Source organism: Glossina fuscipes, unplaced genomic scaffold, assembly GCF_014805625.2.
Source record: "Glossina fuscipes isolate IAEA_lab_2018 unplaced genomic scaffold, Yale_Gfus_2 122, whole genome shotgun sequence".
NCBI classification, from domain to species: domain Eukaryota; kingdom Metazoa; phylum Arthropoda; class Insecta; order Diptera; family Glossinidae; genus Glossina; species Glossina fuscipes.
The window spans coordinates 718,378-744,000 of NW_023998465.1; the positions used below are offsets into that span (position 1 = coordinate 718,378).

Here is a 25,623-nt window from a genome sequence, read left to right on the forward strand (position 1 = left end):
ACGAATCAATGTTTGCTCATTTATGCGAATTAAGGAAATATTCTCTCTCCCCCCTGAGGACATTTCTCGTTTTTTTTTAGCTTTAATGCCATACAGTTATATGTAACCAAACTGTTCAGTTCTGATTGAAGAAGATGGAACTGCTATTTCGAGTCAAAGGAGGAAAACAGTTTAACGCTGGACTTAATCAAAGAAGAAAGAAGGATGCCGAAAGGTTGCGTTAAGGGATAGCTAACTCATCAGAGTTGACAGGCGTGAAAGGACGTGTAAAGTATCCATTATAAAGATGAGAGTTTTTTCAATTCAATAAGTATGAGAGGCAACTGATGATTTGCAAAGCAATAGTTTATAGTAGTTAAATAAAATAGTACCTACCTAGTCTTTTTTTTTTTTTTTAAAGGTGTCTGTGTGCAGGGTTTCCAATGGACTAGGACATTACACCAGCCTAAACCGTAAGAAAACCTCGTTTGCCCGTGTGACTTTGTAGGGGTTTTTATACGCATGTATTTTTTATGTGTAAGCGTTTGTGGAAGCTCTGTTGGACAGCAAATTGCAGCAATGAATTATTGGACCTTATCTTTATCAATGTACGCCATATAAGCCTTAGCAACAGCCCACACTTCGTTTTGCCTAAAAATCCAACCCTAACATTATCCATCCATTGTACTTCACCGCTTTCGTTTCGTAAAGCACGACCAATGAAGACCAGATCGTGATATCCTTAACCCACTCAGGGTTTCTAGCAAAAATTTAAATGACTTTTATATAATCTCATCACCAGGCAGAGTACATATTATTAATTATTTTTTGGTATGTAATCTCGAGCATTCTCTAGAGACGTAATCTGTACAAATTCATTGTATTTATATGTATGTATTTATGGATGTATGTATATATATGTATTTATAGATCTACGATATTTCGTTAGCAATTTTAATAGAAAAAGAAATTCCTAAAAAATTTTAATATTCGTAGATCGCAAACAAAAAGTACCTTAAGACATTTCGCTGATGCTGCTTTAAATAACGCTGTTGATCTGAACAAATGCAAAAGATCGAATGATAACTGACTATTCATAAACTTGCAATATGGCGTTTTCCAAACATCTAGGCATAACTGTACACCCTAAAGTTGGATTCAACCTGCTTTGCGATAGCAAGCCTAAATGCATGTTATAGTTTGCAGAAAATTACATAGAAAAGCTTAAATATCCTGACATCACGAAATGCCGGTATATAAATATAGTCATATCAATGTTTGAGCAATGTGTTGTTATTTGAACATCAAGCTGTAAAAATTGTCTTGATCTGATAGAATTTGTTCAACGCAAACCTTGCCTCTTTATGAACAAAAGCTTCAACTTATTGATTTGCCTCGTATTGAGAGTACTCACGTTAAGTATTATATGTTTAGCCACATGGATAAGCGGTGCGGTCTTTCCTCCCGTACTTCTGAAGAACGTTGAATTATACTAGCACAAGGCACTATGTACGAATTAAATCGTCTCTTTATGTAAGTAGTTATGAATTGAATAATCCTTTTCGTGCTTCAGGTAGTTTCTGTAACGAAACATATTCTCGTATGGACTAATCAGTAAATTCTATTGATCGTATGATAAGAACATCGTCATAGAACTAGTTTTAAGACTGCGCCTGCGCATTTCATGGACACGGTGGGCTTCGGGAACCTGTGCATGAAAGTATGCATTTGTGCCTATGCGGTAGCATAAGCACCGTAATTTGTTAATGATGGTCTTTAAAATATTGTAAATTTCGTAGTTTTTAAATTCGCTATGGCTGCTTGTTACTGGCTTTGCTGCTAGTACGGTTGTTCGGATATCGAGCATTTATTTCTCTAATGGTCTTAATTAAACTCACATACCTTAGGTGGTAATTCTATTCATAATTAAATGCATACGTGTTCATTATTATTTATACCGACTACTAGAGAATGAGAAATACTTATTTTGCCACAATGTTTGTAATAACAATTATAATTGTGAAAGATAGAAGGTCGACATTTTTTTAAGAAGTTGTACGGGGGACCGTACTATTCATGTACAAAGATGAAGAAGTACGGCCATGCCCATTCAAAATTATAAATGATCGAATTTTTTTTTTATTGTTTTGACATTTTCTATTTATTACTCATAAGATAAAGAAGACGGAAAATTCAAAATTATTTTGTACATCCTTCATATAAATGTACATTGCCTGTCTAAAAATAAAATAAATCGGCCACGCACTCTCAAAACTACAAGTGACGAAATTGTTTTTTCATTTTATTCCAAATAGAAGCCGTTAGTAGCCGTGACTATGCTCTCGGAACCTTATCTTTCTACCTTGGTATGCAACAGCAGTTTGCAGTCAACGAAGCGTATAGAATAAGGCTTGCAAAACTTAATGAGTGTAGTTTAGCACTACTGTAAGCATTGAAGTTGTTATCTGACTGCAACATTTGTCAATGAATAAACGTTCTTTCACCTAATCAAAACTCATTTAATATTGTTAAGCTGATTTGTGTTCAGTTGAGTTGTAGTTCATGTCAAGACTGCGGAATTTTTTCCAAATGCAAAAACCGTTATCAAAAATTTTGCATTTTTCTATTTGCCTAGCAAAAGTATATATTTAGATCATATGATGATCACCAAGATCCGAAATTAAAAGGAACATAAACTGCGTTATTATATGCACCTAATTTATGTGCCTAGAAATTCGAGTTTTGAGGACAGTGGAAGGGCTGACTGTCTAGCCAACAGGAAAGGGGCCATGGTAGGTCCTGTGCTGTTCTGTGGCGTACCAAGAAGCCGCAAGCTGCTATCGCAATGAACAGAATAAAGCGGACTGCTCATGGAAGCAATGTGCAGGATAACGGCAAGCAAAAATATTCGTAAAATCTTCCGGTAAGGCGAACAAACTATTGGAACTAAGAAAAAGCTTTCAGGAAACGGCTCCTACACGGGTTGTAATTCGTTCAGGTACCATCTGAAAAACAAAGGTATGTTTGACACCGATTCATGAAGATTCTGCCGCAAGGCAACTGAACCGACCTATTATATTCTATGCGAATGTGGGCCCATCTGCAGGATCAGACACCATGTCTTTGGCGAACATTTTACTACGCCAGACACCGTACGGTGCTCCGATCCAAAGAAGGTGACAGGATTCATAAAAATCCTCAAAATGGACGGCTAATGACATGGGCGACTACAATAGATCTTCTAGGTCGCAGTACGTCTTGCTCACATAATTAATAATACATAATATATATATATATATATATATATATAATAACATATAATATATATATAATAATATATATAAAAAGTTATCTTCACATTAAAATATTACTTATTAGTCCATACGTTCGAAATACGAGGCCGCAAACAAAAGAAAATCGATGATATGAAAGCCATCTCATAGGCGAACACCACCTCATACGTTCCTTTCCAGACACAAACACTGCCTAATCTTTGCGATTGTAGCCCGTTTGACTTTTTTAAACTTGACACAGGAACGATGATCGAAATCGATTTTCGTTGTCCATTAGGGCAGAATTCGTCACGCACAGTGTGCTTTGCCAATAAAAAGATCGGAGGTCTTAAAATCATCTTTTCATTTTAACGCTTTTTCAAATAACATTGCTTATTGTTGTAGGCTTTAAAATTATTAATTTTAATATTGTGTTGTCACTTAGTTTTAAGTTTGTGAACAAATCGAATTTTTGCCGCATATCTTTTTTACTTATTCAATTGCCTTTTAAGTAACATCTGTGTATATATAATTTGATTAAATTTTTAAGTTTTAAGTTAACACGAATCTAATAGAATATATATTTGACTAGTTTTAGATTTTTAACTAAATTGTTTTCATGTAAACTATTTTTATATAGTTTTCATACCCACTATTGAAAAATGTAGTTTTTTTTCACATGCTGTTCTATACTTGCCATAGCGTAGGGGTTCACTACGTGTGGTTCTGTACTGTTTACGGATGTGCCTGTGTGCTAGTTGTGTACTTGCTTGTTTTGTTTTATTCTTACTTATTTATTTATGCATGAATTATTATTATTTAACTATTTTTTTTCTTTACTTCTTCTTACGTATTATATACTAGTTTTTCAAATTAATTAGTATAAGATTTAAGAGTCAATTGAACTTGTTAATTTGTTTTAGTTGAGTTTCATGTGTAACTAAATAAACAAATAAAGGGTAACGCCAAAAAGGAAGCTTCAGAGACACTGTGAAGTGTATATATTTTTGATCAGTGTGAAATTCTGAAATGATTAAGTCATGTGTGTGTGCGATTGTGTGTCTGCTGTGTAGTGTTTGTTATTGAGATTCTCCTGCTCGCATAAATGAAGATAAATGAAGATATCAATTTCGAATTCGGTAGAACATTGGAAGTTTTTGCACGCGGATTGGTATTGAAAATATGCAAAATTGATCAGAGCAGAAGCGCACAGTGGAGCATAAACTGAACCGTTTTTCTTAACAAAAATGTTGTTTTTGTCGGTTTTTGCTGGTTACTCCGCACTTATAAAAGTTACAAGGTTGACATTTCCCACATTTACTTTACTAAATATTCCACCCTCTACGTGCGAAATTAAAAAAAACACACACAAAATTAGAAGGGAATAAGTTTTATTTTTTCGCTTTTTGAGGGTTTATGCTTATTTATCAAGGACAAACAAGACAGGATGTTTAAAATTATTTTGTACATTCCTCAGTAAAGAAGAGCTATCTGCCTAAAAGTAGGTAAATTCTGAAATGAATACGGTAAACATCAAGAGTTAGTGCATTAATTTTTTTTTAATAATACCAGCAATACGATTATCAGGTAAAAGCGCTTGCAGAGTAGAACGCGGAAATCTAAATGTGTTGATTCATAAGTAATTATGATGGACGTTACGATGATGGTAGATTAATTTTTTTAACAATATTTATAGTTAAGTAACAGGGGAAATATAAACACTTTATCCTGTTCACTTTTTTAGAAATTAATGGTGGTGGAAATACGAGATTCGACCCCATCCGAATATAAGTTTCTTAGTTGTTAAAACATTCTTTAAAAATCTTACTTTTTTATTATCTTACTATAACTTTGTTCACTCTTTAATTTACCACCTAGTCGGACAAACAAGAAGACTCACAAAAAGACAAATGTGTTTATATACGTAACAAAATACTAGCCGTATAATCGGGACATTTCGGCTCATGTTCAAGTCCAGCATCCAACTAACTACAGACCGCTGAACTTACTCTCTTGTTTTACTGTATCGTTAAATGTCTACATCTGTCAACGGCTTAGTGAGCGCGGTTATAAGAGGAAGAGATATGCTTACAGCAAAACCATTATTGCAATGTACGGACGGACTTGAGCTTGACCTTGAAACTAAACAGAAGCCTTTAACCTTAAACTCGCTCGTGTAAGTTATTCTCTAGGCTTGGGCGCGTTTTAACCACTCTATCCGAACTATACAAAAAACTTTATGTTAAACTTTTCTCTGATATATGCTATGCACATTAAAGCGTTTAAACACACCTCTCATCTAAGTACTTCTCCAAACATTAACAAATAAGCGTTAATTTGTATGAGTATATATTCGACAACATTATAGAATCTCGGAAACTCCCTAACGAGCTCCTGGAAACCTTAACGCCAGCATCCTATAAATTATACTAGTAAATTCCCGCCTAACATTAAAAATGACGTATTGTAACTGAAAACATGAAGGTTCCTTTAATTTGTTTTGCAGTTGATGTCTCGCTGTAATGGCTCCGCTTAATATGTTTCAACAATAACTTTTTTCTAAGACCTAAATATATGCTCAATACTTGAATATAGCTATTCTATTGCCTTCTCTACCAAACAAAAAAATTGTCAACCATTTTTCCAGACCATCACTCTGCCTTCCCTCTTCAAGCTCATCGCTGCATGGAAAACTAATCATATGGACACAAAAGTATTTTTTTTTGCTTTTGAAAGTAAATGCATAGAGGAAAAAATAGGTCTTCTCTACTTACATGCATTGTTGTAGGTGTGCATAAAGACAGTATGTGATGCGCTATGTCGTGCATAAATGATGTATAGGCCTATAAACTGCTGTTCAGATTAGTTAATAATTAGATGTTGAACGCTTAAAAGCTTTTTACTTTCATAAAGACAACGTATTAAATCTCAGCAAGGGCGTGTATATCCAGGGCAAGCATCAAAAAAATATACTGTCATGTTCTAACACAATTATAATAACGCTGCTGTAAATTATGCTTAATATTATCGCTCCTTTACTTTTCTTGTTACCTCCATTAACCAGAATACTGACAAAACCAACAATCAGAATAGTAACGTCGGCATTAACAAAAAAATCAGTACTACCTAAATAACAAGGATGTACGATGGACATTCGCTCAGTCGAATGCATTTCATAATGAACTAAGTATTACCCATTGTTAACACACTGTTGGTGCATATGCGTGCATGTCTACGTAGTTCTTATTTCTAGAAGAATTCACAAAGAATTCTGCTTATATTTTCGTTATGCGTCTGACATGCGTGAAAAGTTCATTACGGTCATCAATTGCACACAAACACTTTTATTTATTAAATCTTGATTTTATACAGGCAATCAACGTCAGATGACGTATGAAAACAAAATTAAAACCATCTCTTTCTATTCGTCTTCAACACGGGGTTTAAGTTAAAGTGCCTAAATACCGTAGCATCAAAATGTGCTCAATAGTTATCACGAGTTTTTACGCTTATGCTACTCGACAGTCAATAATTGTAGTGCAGATAGTGCGGCCAAATATCACTTGCTTTCCAAAAAATGCAAATTTCGTAGTTAGTTTAGCTCACAGTGAACCTAAACATTCGAACTGTTATCATCTATTCATATATATATTTATAAAATATACTTATACAGTACTTTGTAGCCATGTAAACAATAATAAATGCGGGTCTTCAAATCTGAAGTGTGGAAGCACATGGCACATGCATTGTGTTTGTATAGGATTATTTTGGAATTTGTGTCAAGAAAACAGCATTTTCGGTCAGAATTTGTTTTTTTTTCTTCCTTGAACAATACAGAAAAAAATCGCCTTTGCATCGCATCGTTAGATAGTGATAATAGTTTTTTTTTTGACAACTTCTTGCGTAAAAAGCCATGGGTGCACCCAGTCCACATCGACAGGAAAACTAAATTAATCGGCAGGAAGACGATCGCTGTATTTCGGCGGATCATAAAGGAGTGACTTATAATGAGTAGCACAGGCGCGATACAACGTTTCATTACAACCTCTGCCAACAAGTGATCAAATTAAACTGCTTGTTATAAAAAAAACTATAAGAAAACCAAAGCAGACACCAAAAATTGCCTTTTTAAGATGACATCCACCCATCCACCCACCAACCCATCCATATGGCAAAATCGAAAATGCTCAATTTGGAAATGTTGGTTCTCGTGGCTTAATCAGCTGCCGCGCTTCCTTTCAGTTACCATTTGTTTGCATAAATGGATCATGCCCTTGTTGAGCAATTCATACAAACATATAAAAAAAAAAATAGCCCAAAGCTCTTGAAAATGTATACGTATCTTGAACACGCGTATACTATATTCCTTAATGTAATCTACTTTCTACTAGGTCGCCAAACAAGCTATGTTTGGGTACTAAGCGTTTTTGGAAAGTCCCCTTCCTTTGCCAACTCCTTCGAACATTTTCCTCACCTAGCCCGCTTCAAGCTTATGCGCGATGGCAATAAACGACAGCACAGGAAACATTCGCTTTTGGAGCCAAAAACCCACTATTGTTACCTAAACAAAATTAAAATGTTTACCATGTTAAAAGCGTAAACAGTAGCTCCCAGGGAAATATTAAATGATGTCATTATAAATTTTACTTTGTTTGATGAAATAAAAGAGTTCCTTAAGTTTGACGAAAAAGTTTCTTCTTTAACCATAAAATGTTTTCGAAATATATAGAAATTGAAATTGGAATTTTCAATAACGTTTCTTGTTCTCATTGCTTTCCCTCCTTTTCACCCATAATGTCCGTTTTTCATTGCCAAAGTTTTTTCGCAATTTTGCAGTGAGTGGAATATTGAGCGTCAGACATCCAATTCCAACACGCCTACACGCTGCCTTAAGAAAAATGCAAGTGCCTCAGATCATCTTCATAACAATTCACTTACAACTTATAGCTCGCATATATATAAAACAATTCCTCTTAAAACAAGTGCTTTTGCAGGTGGTTGTCAAATCGTACGCCATTTCCTTAAAAAAATCATATATATATGAATATATGCGAATAAATCGGAAATTAAATAAAAGTAAATAGTTCGACAGAGATAAATTCAAAGCAACAAATAGGTGTTTATACTTTTTGGCTAATTAATTCTAGTGCTTATAAAGACATAATAACAAAACATGTGTTGTTATTATCGACAATTTATAGCAAAAGTAAAGTGTCAAGGCGTCGAAAGATATGTTCGCTCGCAAAAGATATGAAAAAATTTGACGCGATCTGAGGTGAAAGACATAAATATTCTTTCATTAAAAATATATGTCGGTAGTAATGTCGCTCGCGGTAAATTCAATCAATTCAATTTTGCTTTTAGTTTAAATGACGTGATAGATTTTTTCTAAACAAATGCATTTTGAAAACTCTACGCCTTTTAACACCTTTGCTGAAAACCATAGAATAACTTTGATTTTTCAATACTGCCTTCAATACTTCCTGGAAATATAATAATATCAAAAAACATGCCAAATTTTACGGCAACTTCTAGTCGCATATTTCTAATCACTGCATTAATGCAATGACATTTGAACTCATTTTTATGAAGATTTCTAAATTTATTTGTACGGAAAGCATTTTGGAAGACTTGATTGCAATTTCACCGAAACTATTTTGTTCGTTTCCTTTTTCGTTTTTTCAGTAGAATGGTCAATTTGCTGCTCAATGTTAATCCCTTGACGAACTTAATGAACGGCGGATTTATTGTCAGGTGCAAAAAGTGAAGTTTTTCTTTAAAACATTTGTAAAATAAATCAAGTTTATACAATACTTGTATATTTTTCCAACAGTTACGAACAAACAAGAATTACATCGCAAGTCTTTTCAAAAGGGCGGCAAAATAATGAATACGTTTAAAAAGCTTCCTCCCCGACTGTAAAAACTAAAGTAAAAACAAAAAAGAAATGTTTTTCCAAATTCGATTCAAGAGAAATAAAAATAAATACGTTTTGTTTTCACCTCTTAAATTTAATTAAATTAGACAGTACAGTATAAATTCGGCTGCTCAATAAGTAACAAATAACATAGTCACTGCAACGTAGCTTTGGAAACAACATTAAATACGCAAGCGGCCCTGCTGAAATGTTAAGTCGAAATAATTAAATAAAAATAATGTGAAAAAAGTGAAAAATAGGAATACGAAAATAAAAACGCCAACAACCATGAAAATAATATTGCTATCATACCTGTATATAAGAAGGAGAAATTACTAAATCACATTTAAGCTTCGGCGAGTTTAACGACTAGCAGAAAAACAAAAGAAAAAGCAAAATAATAACAATAGTAGCATTAAGCAGTAAAAATAAAAAGCAGTTAGTGTAAAATATATGGAACAGTCGTAATAATTCCAAAGCCATTAAACCATTAAGCCAATAATTTTGTGCAAGCAAGTATAGGGCTTACCGAAGTTGCCCTGTGTAATTTTTTCGGTAAAATTCTATAGTATACATATTAGGTTGAAAGGTGAATAAATAATATTCACTTTGAATAGTGAATAGATTTTAAACCGGTTTTATGAACTGTTTATTTGACATCTTCAGCAAACTGTACAATTTTCACAGAATCTATGTAAGTTTACGAAATAATAAGCAGTCATGCTATGGTCGCCTTGCGGCGAATGATCGATGCCCGCCATTAGCACCGATACCAGCCTACATAAAGAACCCACAATTACTTTTTTAAGCGCGGATCAGCTAACCATCAACGTTTTTGTATTGACCTTTTGCGTTGGCATTTTACATACATACAGCAATATTTTAGAAACCAGTATCCGTGATTGTTTTGCAGTTTCTCGTAACCTTGCTTACTGGATTGTCATGATAATTCCCGAACTGCATGCTTGCATTTGAATTGGAAACGTTTAGATCGATTTTCTCAATCAAAAAACTGACGGACGAACATCATTTAACGTATATATAATAATAATATATAGAATAGAATTAAAAGATGTCTTCCTTCAGAGTATGCTCGAGTTTAGTTAACCGTCCCCTCTGCTCTACTGTAGTTTTGGCAAGTTATCCTTCGTAAACTATGTATACTTTGACAGCATTGCAGAAATTAACTGATATTTAGGAATGGACAAAATTCTTGAGACAATTGGAGCCGGTAATACGATTCCGCTCATCAACAACGAGTATCATCCTTCTGCTTCATTTCAGTTCCCACAGAACACTATTTTAGGCCAGATAAGCCTGCAGCAACACAAATTTTAGTAGATTTCAGAGAAGTGGTAAATTGTGTTTTGAAAATTTTAATAATGCCTACATTTCGATAACTTATACAGGCCATTCTACTAAAAAAATCTTAATGCAAGGCGAACGATTATATATTTAAAGACGCAAATAAATCAATTAAGCTGAAAAATAAACGATACGTATAAAATTTGTAAATTTTCTGCTCTCTTGCCTCGCACTTTTCCGAAATAAGTAAGCAATCGTTGTGCAATGTTAAGCGAACAAGCGACGGCGTCGCAGAATGCATTGCAAGTGAAACTTATAAAGTAACAACTGCAATATTCTAAAAATTTCATTTTATTTGATTCAAGTGCGTCTGTGCTTGTTTCTATTTTTGTTTTTTGTTTTCTGAAAAGGAATATATGAATTTCTCAAGTAGATGAAAGTAGTTCATCGCAGAAGTAGACAAAAAGCAAGTTTAAAAATTTACCTCTACATCGAAAACGAAATATTTAAAGCTACAATATAAACGATGTTTTAATAAACAAAAATGAAGGGCTATTGCTCTTTAATATAAATTCCAATCCCTTATAAGCGCCTTTTATACCCATCACCGGGGGATGAGGGGTACATTCCTATTGTTCAAGCGTTCAAACACCCAGAACGAAGCTTCATAAAGTATATAAATTCTTTGCTAATTTCAAAGCCGTAATAAATTTGAACATGTCCGTCAGTTCGTCCGTTCACCTGTCCGCGTGATAGGCCTTCCATTTGCCCGACTACCAAATCATACACATTTTCTCGTTCGCAAAAAAAAGTTACCGCCTAAACATTTGGAAAAGATTTGGAAAATGGCGCAAACAAGACAAGATGTCGCACCTACAACGCCCTTACGTCTATACAACCACAACTGAGAACTTCTTTGATTTCCTTGTCTTTTCCTCGTTGCTCATAAACTACAACGGATATACGACAAAAATTCCCACCATATTATTTTACCAGAATATGACAAATCAGTCACGCACAGTCTACGTTATAGAATATGTAAATTATGTTTTTTCTTTTTTCCAATGTTTCGTAGCATAAACGTGAACGCTTTAAAAGATTCGGTCCCAAACGACTGCAACTTTCTTCTTTGTTTTAATTTAATCTCTTACATCCAATATAGCTAGTGTCTATGTAAACGGAATCAGGATTAAAAAATGACATAAACCTTAACAACCGATTATAACTTATTTTTAAAATGCACAAAATTGAAAATAAATTTCATTTGGAATAAAAAGTTTGCGCACCGCTTTCTCGAAAGGATACAAAACCACAGAAAGTATTTTAAGTGGAGGAAAACAAATTTCAAATGTTTTTTGAATAAAGATTAAAAGTTTTTGTGTACTCTTTCTCATCTCAAACAATTTTTTAAGCTTTAACGTTTTTCTACTACTGTTAAAACAGCGTATTCGTCGCATTGCAATTATCGTCACTTTTTAAATAGTTATAGTTTAAAATTCTAACGAAATTTGCTGTTTTTCCAGAATATTTTTTAAGACTTAAAAAACATTAATTTTTAATTTGTATCATGTGTTGAAAAATTAAAAAAAAAGTAAAGAAACGAAAAAAAGGAAAGAACAAGGAAGAGAAAAAGAAAAGAGTGAAAACGTGCTAAACAAGCATTATTACCTTGCCTTGCTTACATCTGTTGAATTGTTCAGATATTCATAACCTGCAACCACTGCGACTAGAATGGGAAAAGCGGAAAACAAAAAACACAAAGTATGTTAATAGAGCTATTTCAGCCAAATAATTCTGTACGCATTAGAAATTATATCAATCATCTGAGTGACTTTATACCAATATCAAATTAATTTTTCACTATAGTAAGTAAAATGTTGTGCAAATTTTCATGCTTCGCTTTTATGGCCATCATCCATTAAAACATGCTTTTATGCCAATATAGGATTTCATCTGTAATACTCAGAAAGAAACAGAAGAAGCCCTAACGTTAAGATAATAAGAGCCAAAGTCGAATATGTTACTTTTACTTTCCACTTTTGAAAATAAAAACAATTTTTTGTGATGTAGAGAAGAGATAATAGACTGATAATATTCGAAGAGTTTGTTAAGTATATCTGCTTACCAAAATATGGCAAAGCTGATCCCAATGTCGTGAGGCTCTGCGGCCTAACAAGCAATTTTGGTGCAACTTCGAATTTAAAAAAATTGTTTCCTATTTTATCAATAGCTAATGCATTACGTACAAATTTTGTAAAAATATTGTGTTACGGGTGTTTGACGGGTGTTTAAACGTTATATTTTGATAAAAAAAAGCGCGGTTTTATTAAAAAAATTAAATTAACTGCATAACATAAAGATATTATGAAAACTTCGAATGAACCAGATGACGCTGGTAGGAGATGGTACGCTGGTCGCGCCAAAAAATCCTGGTTTGAGAAAAACGCATTTAAACTTTTGCAATGCCTTATAGATATGGCTTTTTATTAGAATAAATTTTGTATTATTTTTCTCCAATAGTGTGCATTCCCGGACAATACGAAAAAATTCTTTTCCACGTTCAAATACCCCTCGTCATTCCTCTTTCACGAAAGTTCTTTCTCAAAAGTTGGCGCCTTCTTCGCAATAGATAAAGGTAACATCACACATTTTATATTTCACGTCTTGCGAAATGGTAGAAAATATAAAAAGAAAACGTACAATTTTATAAGCGAATTCGTCTGAATCTGCTTCAATTAGCTCTCACTCTCATATCCATTAGACAATAATTTTGATGAAATTTCACCGAAACATTTTTAGTTGGAAATCTTTTTGAACACTTACTAATTGCCATATTTGCTGCAGTCCCGCCAATTGAATAGAATTTTCTACTCCTCCCGACGTTGAATTTATTGTTATTCGGACAAAAATTACCAATGAACAGTTATGCGTAACTTGCTCCTAGATTCCTCCAAATGCGCATATCTCTACTTTCTGCTTCTTCCAATAAATATTATTATTTTAACAAAACAAACATTGTACTGCTTAAATCTCATCTTTCACACATTATGCTCGAATTCTCTGCTGGAGAAATTGAAACTTTACTGTTATCGTTCTGTAAGGTGCTAAATCTAATTATTTCTGCACCCGTTCTGATGAAGCAACACCGAAGCAGGTGCCCGCCATGGGTTAACAAGAGAATTAAATATGACAAAAATAAGAAAAACAAATTTTTCAAAAAATTTATGAAAAGTGGTTCTGCTTACGATTATTTCGATTTAATTACTTCAACCGCTAATATTATTGCAGTTGATGAAATCCTCATTGCTTGTTAATCGTAACCGTTGATGATATTGAAACATCGAATCTCTTTGCTGAATACTTCCGAGGATATTTGTCAACTGCTAATTCCGATTTACCGTATTCGATAGCTAACTCCGCTTCGGTTCCTAACTTGGTTATTTCAGAAAATGACGTTTCGGATGATTTCAGGTCTGCAAGATGTAGTTGTGTGTTCGGACCTGATTCGATTTCATCATGTACACTTAAACCATGCTTGATAAGTTCTTATCTGCATAACAGATCATTCAGGGTTCTGTTTCAATTCATAACCTCGGATGAATTTCCCGTGACAGCTAGCATCCCTCCATCATAACGTTGGATAATTTTCCTGTAACAGCTAGCATCCCTCAAGGCCCCCTTTTATTGAATTTATACATTATTATCTCCCGATGGTGATTAAATCTAACCAGATCTTAATGTACGCTGACGATGTTATACTGTCTACTTCCTCCCCCTTGGAATCGGAATCGTGTTAGTTTCACATTGACTTAAATAATTTGGTTACATGGTGCTCGTTAAATTTTATGAAATTAATTCTACAAAAATGCAAGAAGTTTTCTTTCTCATGATGCAAACCGAGCAAACTGAGTATTTCATTGATTCACACACTTTTTGTTCATTAAGCCGTATCACTGTAAATATAATTATGAGCTTTTTAACCCGTTTAGAGGTGTTCGCAAAAACCTAATTGTACCGTAAGGGGACTAAGTACCGTTAGGGGACGGGGGACTAAATACCGTAAGGGGAGGGGGGGCTAAGTACCGTAAGCACCGATCTTACCTACATATGATGTGGTAGAGTACACAAAAATCGGTGAAATTCTATTTAAGATTCATTTGTTCCGAATGATTATAAATTGTTATTTCTATCCAGTAAATTAAATTAGTAACATGTATATGTATACTGATAAGTACATGCAATGCATACGAAGACGTATCTTTTCTTTTTGCTCAAAAAGCTATAAAGATACATAACCGTCCGTCACTACATGGGCTTGAACATCGTGCGCTATGTTACAGTACACAAAGCGCTGTTCAACGTTATTCATTGTTCTACTTGAAGTCAGTTAAATTATTTAGAATCATTTGGTTAAATATGAGTAACAACAAAAGCAGCTAACACACGAAGGGTAAGAAAAATCAAAAATATATGCTTTTTAGGTATAAGAGCTTATTTGGGTGTTCTTACGTAAGAGACATGTTAAATCACTTAAAGTTCTTGATGCCATATTTTCATTGTGGACCTGCGCGCTTTTGTTCTTAAAATTATTTGTGACCCAAACAGGAATTCACATTTATTGCACATATAAAGGCATAAACAAACACACAAATATCTGCAGTAAATATACGACGCAAAGAGACTTATCGAAAATTGCATAATAAACCCCCAAGTGCGTAATTAAAGAGTTTATAGAAGAACCACTACTCATTTCTATTTAAATGGCGTTAAAAACATTTGTTACCTCAAGAGTCTTCGCAGCTAAGAGAACCTTGTTGTAATTGTAGCGCTGTAAAAGCCTCTTCAAGAGAAAAATGTAAATGGTTTTATAGTCGCTTTAAAGCATGGATTCAACTCTTATGTTCGTGAAATGCTAAATATTGCACTAAGTCGTATTCGTTTTTGTGTGCGCATGTGTATATCTAAGCAGATAACTATTATGTACAATAGACTGATTTTCTGTTAAGTTCATTGCTTCCGTCATTTCGTATTGATTACTTTTTTATTGCCTTTGTCATGTTGTATTTGCTAGCAGCGATCCTTTTCCGTGCTTTATCTGCAATGGAATAAGTAAACGACAATTTCTTTATATTAATTTTTTCTTCGTTTATAATAACTAAGGCGAGTGCAGCAAATCATGAAGGCAACGATAACGGTTCTCCTCCCATCCGATTACCACACCCTTTGCAATTGGAAGAAAAGAAATTTCTTCTAGCAGTAGAACGTGGAGACATAGGAAATGTACGTAGGTATGTATAACTAATGGTTGCGCCACTCACCTAGGAGCCACTTTTTTACACAACCTTTTGATTACTGCCATTTATAAAAACATGTACGCATACTTTATTCGTTTGTGGTCGGCATTAGGAAAGAGAGATATGAGAAGGGTTACAACTTTCTTTGTTGAAAGCCTTCCCTTACAATATACATGTATTATTGCATTTAGCATTTGTCAATGTATTTAGCACTTCGTTTTGTAGTACTACTGACATGTGAAAGCATTCGTTGAAAGTAATTATTGATTAGCAAGTCCTGTCCATTTAGGGGTGAAAATATATAATACATAAATGTTTGACACAAGGAAAATATATCAGAGAGGTACTGACTGTTCGCATCGAAATGCGAAAGAACGAGAAATTAACACGAAATTCTGAATTAATTTTGTCGCCTCTGAACGGTTGCTTTACTAGCTGGCTTCCTGCGTATTTAATAACAAGCGGTAATGGGTATAGTTTTTCTTTTTCTTACGAAATTATCAGTTAGAGGAAGTTTTTTCCCAAGGCACAATGAAGCTTTGACTGAGGGTGAAAATTGATGTTTCAAATTGGAAAACATTGTTGAGCATATTCAAAATGTCTTTACATACAAACCCGCGAACAAATATAGTACACCGCTTGTGGTATGATATACATTAAATTTACGCGGACGTATGTAATGCGCGCAAGCACTGGTAGTAGACCCATTTTGTTTTATACTGATTCAGAATCACTTTCAGAGTTTGTTTGTCGTCTGATGTTTGTCCATATAATAATGTGTTCAACTTACATCTTGCGCTATTTGGATTTTTACCAAATATGGTATACTAGGGTGCTTTTGTCCTAGGTCGAACTCTGTTCAAAATGGCTCCGATTGAACTACTTTTTCAACCACTTACTGCAATAATTGAAGTGTTAGAAATTTAATGCCCAGCCATGGTCAACTGTAATGGATATACCCTACACCATTTAAGGCATAGAGTACATTAAGATTGTGAAGATGTATGTGACGGGCTTAAGGTGGATGCACTTTTTATTGTACCGATGCTATCAGACAATGATTGTAAACTCGTTTGCACGTCTGATTTTTGAGATATTTCGATGAAACTTAGCACACTGAGGTGCTCTGGCTTAAGGACTAATGCTTTTGAAAATGATTGGGATTGGTCGACTTTTATGACCACCCCCCTATAACACCCCCTATTCGGAAAAGTCGTTATGCGGAGAAAAAACGTTCAAAAGTCCCTGAGCAATAATATTTTGGCATTCTAAATTCATGTGAAAGCTTTCGATCGGCTAAGACAATTTTTTGGATCTCCTCTCTCCGCTTTTACGAAAACTGAATTTTTACATGGAAGGTTTAATTTTCAATATTTCCTGGTGAAATTGGGTTCATAATCGTAAATTGACAAATCAACCTTAACAAATCTGGACTAAGCAGATCTATTTTTTGACGATTCTCACAAAATGCATATGTCAAAAAGGCTTATTTGCTAATGTTTTATTATGAAAATTTGCTACTGATAGTAATTTGACACAGAAATTAATTAGACCGAATTTGCACCGTATTGGTCTATTTGTTTGACCCCACTCTAAATAAGATTTCTCATGAATACCAAGCCTTTCAGAAAAAACTTTAATTTTTAATATTTTGTGATGAAAATTAGCGCATAGTAAAGATTGAACAAAAAAATTAACGATTTGGAATTTGGTTTATATAGGTCTGTTTCTTAGGCCCCATCATACATAGGGGGCTGAAAATTTGTAGCAAAATTTAGAGTATTAAGCTATTGTGGGGAAATTTGTGTTGTCACTGGCCCATACAAAAAAAAATCGTTCAGCATGCCCCGGCTTATAAGTCTATGAATTCTCAAGTATCAACAATTTCATGATTCCTTTATTTTCACTTTATTAGGCCTTAATTTGCTTGGCTTCAGTCGTGCATCATTTAAAAATATTATTTTATGCCTAAATGATTACCGAAAGGAACATTCCATATTCTGTCTAAGCACATTGAAAAGCCAAGAAAAAGCCGGGTGTCCAAGGTAGTTACAAACATAAGCGCATGTTACGGATAAACATATCAATGAAACGTAATACCACTACTACAAATGTTTGGCAAACTATGTATATCTTTTTTAACGGTTGCTAAGGTAATAATCAAAATACTGTGTACATATCAAAGAAATATTTTTACACTAGAAAAAATGCAGAATTCTAATTAAAAGTTCTCAAATTAGCGTCGATGTCAAAAACTTTATCAAACCAAGGAAAATTACTGAATACTGTTGCGAGGAGTTGAGTTAAAAGTTTTTTTTGAATGTAGAAGTACGCGGAATATTTATTATTTTAGATTTGTATCGATCGAGTATGTATTTATAGTCATGATCGAAGGATGAGGGGTGTATTCCATTTTGTCAAATTTTCTAAAACGCTCAGAAGCGATCTTCAAAGACCGCAGAGAGTATATATTTTCCCAATTAACATCAAATTTCGTGTAATGTCCGTTATAAACATTCTCATGGCCACAGAAATGTGGGTATTGACTTTAAATTTCGCAGAGACATCGGAGGTATTGAAAATGAGCCAAATCAGCTGAAGGCCACGCTTACCGCGCGAAATATACTGAAGACGACTTTTTTTTTTAAAGAAATAAAAAAGGGGCTTTTTGCTACAAAAATCTGACCATATAATCTATGGGCGTTGCTGTAGCACCTCTACAAAAAATCGGCCATGTTTACCTAATTTTATTGTGTGCCATAATTTCACTTTTTTTTTCAACACTTTTATAACGCACAGAAGGAAGTTTAAAAAATCCTACAAAGTATATAAATTCTTGACCAGTTTCAAATTCAGAATGCGCCTAATCATGTCTATGCATTCAGTTGTCCATCTGTCCGTTTGCGCACCTATGTAGTATCTGCAGTAAACATTTTCCCGCTCGCGAAAACGAAGACATCGCTTATAAACTTGCAAAAGAGTTTTAAACTGACGCAAGCTTTTCAGAAAACATCCCTACAACACCCACACCTCTATACAACAAAAACTATTAACACCATTGTTTTTCGTGTTTCTTGTTTGTACATAAAGTACAACACGTAGCCTTTATAAATTTCCACTTTTATTCTAACAACAGAAAAAATAAACTCCACTCAACATTATAGAGTATGAAATTTTAGTTTATTTCCTTTTTTTTAAGATCACATTGGTGGATGTGGTTACCAACGAATTTTCTTACTTGTTCGTTAGTTAAATTAGGAAGAAGTTTATCCTATTTTAGGGAGTTTCGGTTGTTTTTCGCTATATACACACCTGGACTGTTTCCATGCACATTGTTAATGAAATAGCTTGTCGATAACTTATTGGGAAAATCGACAACACTGATGAACAAAGGCAAAGTCTTGAATTGTTTCTATCAAATTTTCCTTTAAACATTTTTTCATTTAAATTTTGAAGAATACTTCAAAAATCCAACCGGTACAATCATATCAATATCAACTGTATGGACGCATTGGGCAGACGCGCCTTAACTTTGGCCATAGACAATGAGAATTTAGAAATGGTTGAGCTTTTGGTTATAATGGGCGTAGACACCAAGGACGCTTTATTGCATGCCATTAACGCTGAGTTCGTTGAAGCCGTTGAATTGTTGCTCGAGCATGAGGAATTAATCTACAAGGAGGGCGAACTCTATGTAAGTATGTGTAAAATCCTAAGCAATATTGAATGCATCTGCTATCCATAATTTTTAGCAATTAATTATACACAACTAAACGACAAATTAAACAAACTAGAGTTGTTCTCTCCTCCAACCGCATGAACATTGAGTTATTCAATTACTCAAAGATGAAAAATTAAAAATTGAAAGTTATACATATTACCAATTTAAACGATTATTGTACGTGTAGCCGAGTAGATGAGAATCAGGACAAGCAAGTGAGTGAACGCGTATTCAAACTTTACCCGCAGCTATAATGATTGATCATTCGGTAAAGACATAAACACATTAGGACGCATTTTTCTGGGCGTCACCGTGTTACACACCCCTCAACCCCTCGATGATTGATATATCAAAAAATAATTGAATAATAAAGAGATTGATAAAGTTAGAATGTATTTCATTGACCTAAAAAAATATCAAGCAAATTTTAATGCGTTATGTTATATTAGTTGCCATGAGTTGAAGTTTCGCAGGAATATATAGGAATTACCAATGAATTCTCCACAAGCCTGGTTTGATGGCCTGATTAAGATACACCGCCGAAAATATCGCCACATAAAAACACCACTCTTCCAAAAGCGTCTGCTCGCTTCCATATTTTCTTGTTTGTAGACTTTCTTTTGCGCAATTAATTTGTTTCATTTTAAATCTAACGATTTCTTTATAAAGAGACTTAATAATAACAAGTAATATACATTGTTACTTATAACTTTACTTGCAAGTTTTTGCTTTATAAAAAAGGAATTATGAAAGCAAATCGGGCATTAGAACAGTCTGACTAATGCAAAATTTACTTTTCTGTTTACGTAAATGATTGGTGTTCGCCTGAACAGTTTATTAGGCACGCTTAACATACTTTCCCGTACATGTTCTGTGTACTCCACAGCATCCACAGCAGGCTTTTAATATTACATAAAGTTTCTGTTGATAAGAAAAAAGAAAAGTGATGGAAGTGAATCTTTAATGTTTGCACGTTCTCGCCTATATATTAAGATATATTTACCTATTTATGTAATCGTTTCAGAGTTGGCAAAAGGTTGACATAAATACAGCTACGTTTCCACCGGATATAACACCGCTAATTCTGGCAGCCCATAAGAACAACTACGAAATTTTGAAAATACTTTTAGATCGAGGAGCAGCCGTCCCTGTACCTCATGATATCAAGTAAGAATATTGTTGACTTATAATAGATATAACGGCTGCAAGTATTAATTTTGAATATTGTCCCTCTTAAACCAATATATCAAAACCACAAAATATTTTGGGAAACTGTTGGTGATATCTATTACCCAGTCCATTAGGCCAACCACTTTGGCTTTCCAACCAAGTGACTTGTAGTTTCTCTAGATGTGTTTAGGTGATCCCTGAATTATATTGAGCAACTGTAGGTTGGCATAGGACAAATACATATATTATAAATCAAACGATTATTTTCCAATTTAATTTGGATTTACAGGAAAAAGTAGCCCGCTTGCATTGCAGAGCTCTATCAAAACATTACAGAGTGCTTTCCTTTAAACTTTTGGTCTAAAACGACGAAGATATTCTGTATTATTGTTAATAAGTATTGTGGTGCGTTAAGCGTTTAGTAGAATAGGGGAAATACTTTTCAATTAAATCTTTTCTTTTGATCCTTTGTAAGCGAAAACGAAAAAAAAAAGTTGATTGCAAAAAGAAAAGACACGGCAGTGCTTAATATGAAATGTTGAGTTGATATCTTGTATTAATAAATTGAAGAAAAAGAGAAAAAGAAACGGATGAGAGGAGTATAAAATTTTGTCTCGTGTTAATTAAATAAGGAAAAAAAGATTAACTTTAAGAAAACTGGTGACAAAAGATAACTCTTGGTCTAGATCAGGAATCTGCAATAGCAGCCATCAAGAAGGACACAAAGAAGATAAAAACAAAACAAAATATTTGATGTATTGCTCTTTATATTTTCTGTGACAGCACTTTGCAAAATGCAAAGATTGACACGTCATCAGAGAATAATACACGCGCATGGGTCGCTGTCAGCCAAATGTTTAAAGATAATTTAGAAAGAAGTAAGCAGTAAGTCGACAACTGATAATATAGTTACTGCTGCGACGAAAACCCCAATACTGTTTCTTGTACAATGTACAGGATAGCAGTGTTGACTCGAGCTTACCTTAATTGATATTATAAAGAAAAATAAAGAAGAGTACACTAAAAAATACCACGAAATAAAAGAAAGGGAAGCTCATGGTTACGTTGCCTTAATTCGGTTCACTAGTAAGCCACTACATTATGTAATGTGTGCTATGTACGTTTACCCGTTAAAGGTACATTCTATCCTCACCTTCATCTAGTTCAACAAAACTATCGAAAACTAATTATATTATGTAATAAATGTTTTGTTAATGGTATACAACAAATTTCACTATAAGAATATGTCATTATGTATTTACATGTTCACAAGCATTCACTGTAACAACTTCTCGGCCCAATTGTAGACAAGCTCCGAAAGCGAAGGCTTGCCCCCATCCATTAATTCATCGAATTGCTTATCGTCCCCTGCTTAGTTGATATCAGCAATGAATACATGAATGTTATATCCGTAAAGTTATTTTAAATAAAAAAAGCAATCCAAATTTAAGTTGAAAGCGTAGTGTTAAACTCGTATTCACTATAAATTGATAGGAAATTTGGACTAACAATATTAATGTTTTTCTTCTTATGACAGCGCTGTTAACAATTCACATAGATATGACAAATACAGACTTAATGCCCGATCGTCATATACCTTGACTGATCCTTTTCCTTTCCTGCTATCACTGTTGTTTTCCTTTTTTTCCTTGCATGAGCATAAGCAAAAACAACAGCCAATGTTGAACAAGGGATCGTCCGCTATGCAATTGAAGCACGAAGGCCTTCTGATTGCACATTTGCTTTATCGGTCAATGCACTTTCAATGTCGTAAAATGCTAACAGAAAACAAAAAAAAAAAAAAACATGATCCGTCGCTGACTATGTAGGCGCTATGAAATCCATGTACATTACCGGAAGTGCTATTATATGGTACGCTAGATATCCAAATTTCAAAATTCAAAAAGATCTGACGAGACAGTGATAACATCTAATAAAACAAAAATGATTGAATTCGTGTAACTAGTACTGTACAAAGAGGTTAGTGTGATTTCGCGATTATAAATTTCCACAAATTTGCAAATGAAACGAAATATTCAACGTTGTTGTAAAAGTTGATGAATGCCTCTTCTACTCGTAATTGGAAAACCATCTCCTGCATCTGCATCTCTTAGTTCTGCGTATTTTATAATAAACAAGTGGTACTTTCTAGAGTCATTTACAATATATTTCATTGGGTAAACATTGTATGCAAAAAACTCTTGAAATGAGCTAAAGGTGGATCAGATACTAAATCTTGAGCATTCCCGTTCGCCTCTCAACTCGTTATATCTTTTTCTTTACAATTCTAGTACAAGAATCGCTTCAAAACATATCTGCAAAGTGCTTTTATTAGATATCGAATTATATGATATGTTTTACGTGTAACTTTCTGTTTTTACTATCACATTGGACCACATGAAATGAGTTGATTTCCGACCAACTTATTTCATTATTATTAATTTACGAAACTATTGAATGATTCAACACATGTTCGAGCATATCGTTTTTTGTAGATGCGGATGTGATGAATGCGTCCGCATGTCTTCTGAGGATTCTTTGCGACACTCATTATCGCGAGTGAATACTTACAAAGCTTTATCCAGTCCTTCACTAATATGTTTAACTTCAAATGACCCAATTTTGACGGCTTTTGAACTGTCATGGGAACTACGAAATTTAGCTTTTACGGAACAGGTAAAATATGTATACAAATGTACATAAATAAGTATTCAAAATAAATACTAAAATTATCTTTTGTGCTCTATCTTCTCTTCTCTTGTTTTTAAATGAAAAGGAATGCAAATCCGAATATATGGAATTACGTAGACAATGCCAAAAATTTGCTGTGGACTTATTAGATCAGACGCGAACTTCAAACGAACTGGCTGTTATTTTAAATTACGATCCAGAGATGTCCACCTATAAGCCAGGCGATCGCATGTCTCTGCGTCGTTTAACTGAAGCCATAAACTATAAACAAAAAAAGGTAACGGAAACATCGTACGGCAGACAATAAAGCGAATTAACTAAACTTTTTCTTTAACTTTGTTAAGTTTGTAGCGCATTCGAATATTCAGCAGTTATTAGCTGCTATTTGGTATGAAGGATTGCCGGGTTTTCGCCGTAAGACGCTCATGGAAAAATTTTTGTGCATAGTTGAGGTAGCAGTTCTGTTTCCAATATATTGTTTGATATATATGGCAGCGCCAAATTGCAAGACAGCGGTCTTACTGCGAAAGCCGTTTATGAAGTTTCTAATACATGCCTCATCATATTTATTCTTTTTATGTAAGTAGTTGGATTAAAAGAACACTTTCAGCAAGAAATGGGTCATAATTAATATAGGAATGATTAAATTGCTCCTCATTTTGTAGTCATCTTAATTTTGGTTTCCCAACGAGCGGACGATAATGTCATACGTATATTTGGCACGGAACGTATGAAGCAAGAGTTGTCCGAAGAACAATTGCGTCAACGTGGCAGAGGACCAACCAAATTAGAAATTTTGGTTGTATTTTATTTATTCGGATTTATATGGGAAGAAGTACAAGAAATCTTCACTGTAGGCATTCATACCTACTTACGCAACATGTGGAATTTCATTGACTTCCTCAGAAATAGCTTATATGTTAGCGTGATTTGTCTAAGGTAAGGCGACAACACACTGTGAAATCCACAAAACGTACATACTTTAATTGTTATATCCTTTCGCGTTTAGACTCTTCGCCTATATGCAGCAATCCAGCGAAATAGCACGTGATCCGGCAATGGCTTACGTCCCACGCGAAAAATGGAATGATTTCGACCCGCAACTTATAGCAGAAGGCTTATTTGCTGCTGCCAATGTTTTTTCAGCCTTAAAATTGGTTCATTTGTTTTCGATAAACCCCCATTTAGGTCCTCTGCAAATTTCACTGGGCCGCATGGTTATTGATATTGTGAAATTCTTTTTCATTTATTCACTGGTTCTGTTCGCATTTGCTTGCGGCCTTAATCAATTGCTCTGGTATTTCGCTGACTTGGAGAAAAGTAAATGCTACGTATTGCCTGATGGGGAGGCTGACTGGACTGGTCATGCCGACTCTTGCATGAAATGGCGTAGGTTTGGCAAGTGAGTGGTAGTCGAAGTTTTGGCATCCATTTATAGCTTATAAGAAACACATCGTATGTACGTATATTGGTTATTTTAAACCACATTGCGACTTAGCAGCACCTCATAGGCAAGACAAGGTTACGCTTTTCTTGTCACTATATCCATAGACCGTTTCAGCCGACTTTTCAAACTAATTAAAAAGTTTGATAATCTAATTCGGGAATAAGTCGCCCTTTTTATAATATTATAATAAGAATTCTTTATATTAGTTTGGGGAAAAAGAAATCCATTATTTTTTCGGTAGATGGCTGCACTGATAGATTTCTCGTAAAGTATCGATTAAACAATTTCATATTTATGCTCGTTGGAAAGGTGACATTTCGCAGTAAAAAAAATTCTTTTGCTGTCTTTTGTTTGGTGCATTCAGTTGTGAGTTATAGCGTGTTAAAAATGGAAGTGAACAAAGAGAAAATTCGGTACATTTTACAGTTTTTCTTTGACAAAGGCGAAAATGCAAGCCAGGCGGCTAAGATTGTGAATGGTGTTTATGGTTCCGATACTGTAACAGCCAATTATGTGCAATTTTGGTTTCGTAGATTCCGTTCAGGAATTTTTGATGTTAAAGATGCACCTCGCACAGATAGGCCGGTCGTCGAAAATGTCGATAAAATCGGAGAAATGATCGAAGTTGACCGGCATGTTAGCCCAGGAGCTAAAAATCGACCATAAAACAGTTTTAAACCATTTACAAAGTTTTAAACCATTTACATACACAAAGCTGGATTCAAAAAGAAGCTCGATGTTTGGGTGCTACACCAATTAACAGAAAAAAACATGATGGATCGAATTTCCATCTGCGAAGCCTTGGCCAAACGGAATGAGATAGACCC

At 34.3% G+C, this 25,623-nt stretch overlaps 1 protein-coding gene and 1 long non-coding RNA gene across 4 annotated transcripts in view; both read left to right on the forward strand.

Moving 5' to 3' along the window:
- Positions 1–9,270: 9,270 nt before the first annotated feature.
- Positions 9,271–12,036, forward strand: LOC119640704. Of its 3 annotated transcripts, XR_005247733.1 has the most exons (4): positions 9,271–10,203; positions 10,255–10,523; positions 10,578–10,793; positions 11,997–12,036. It is a non-coding gene; the product is annotated as an uncharacterized LOC119640704 (long non-coding RNA). The 3 variants fall into 3 exon arrangements; XR_005247731.1 differs by having other exon boundaries at positions 9,272–10,523; XR_005247732.1 differs by having other exon boundaries at positions 9,273–10,523; positions 10,578–10,719; positions 11,997–12,034.
- A 4-nt stretch (positions 12,037–12,040) lies between these two features.
- LOC119640703 (transient-receptor-potential-like protein) overlaps positions 12,041–25,623 on the forward strand; it is a 23,838-nt gene continuing 10,255 nt past the window's right edge. The window contains exons 1-9 of the mRNA XM_038038893.1: positions 12,041–12,234; positions 15,634–15,761; positions 19,224–19,461; positions 20,513–20,655; positions 23,154–23,334; positions 23,435–23,626; positions 23,694–23,928; positions 24,015–24,288; positions 24,359–24,751. Coding sequence (XP_037894821.1) covers positions 12,205–12,234; positions 15,634–15,761; positions 19,224–19,461; positions 20,513–20,655; positions 23,154–23,334; positions 23,435–23,626; positions 23,694–23,928; positions 24,015–24,288; positions 24,359–24,751 — 1,814 coding nt within the window. The 5' untranslated portion in view covers positions 12,041–12,204. The remainder of the gene's footprint in view (positions 12,235–15,633; positions 15,762–19,223; positions 19,462–20,512; positions 20,656–23,153; positions 23,335–23,434; positions 23,627–23,693; positions 23,929–24,014; positions 24,289–24,358; positions 24,752–25,623) is intronic.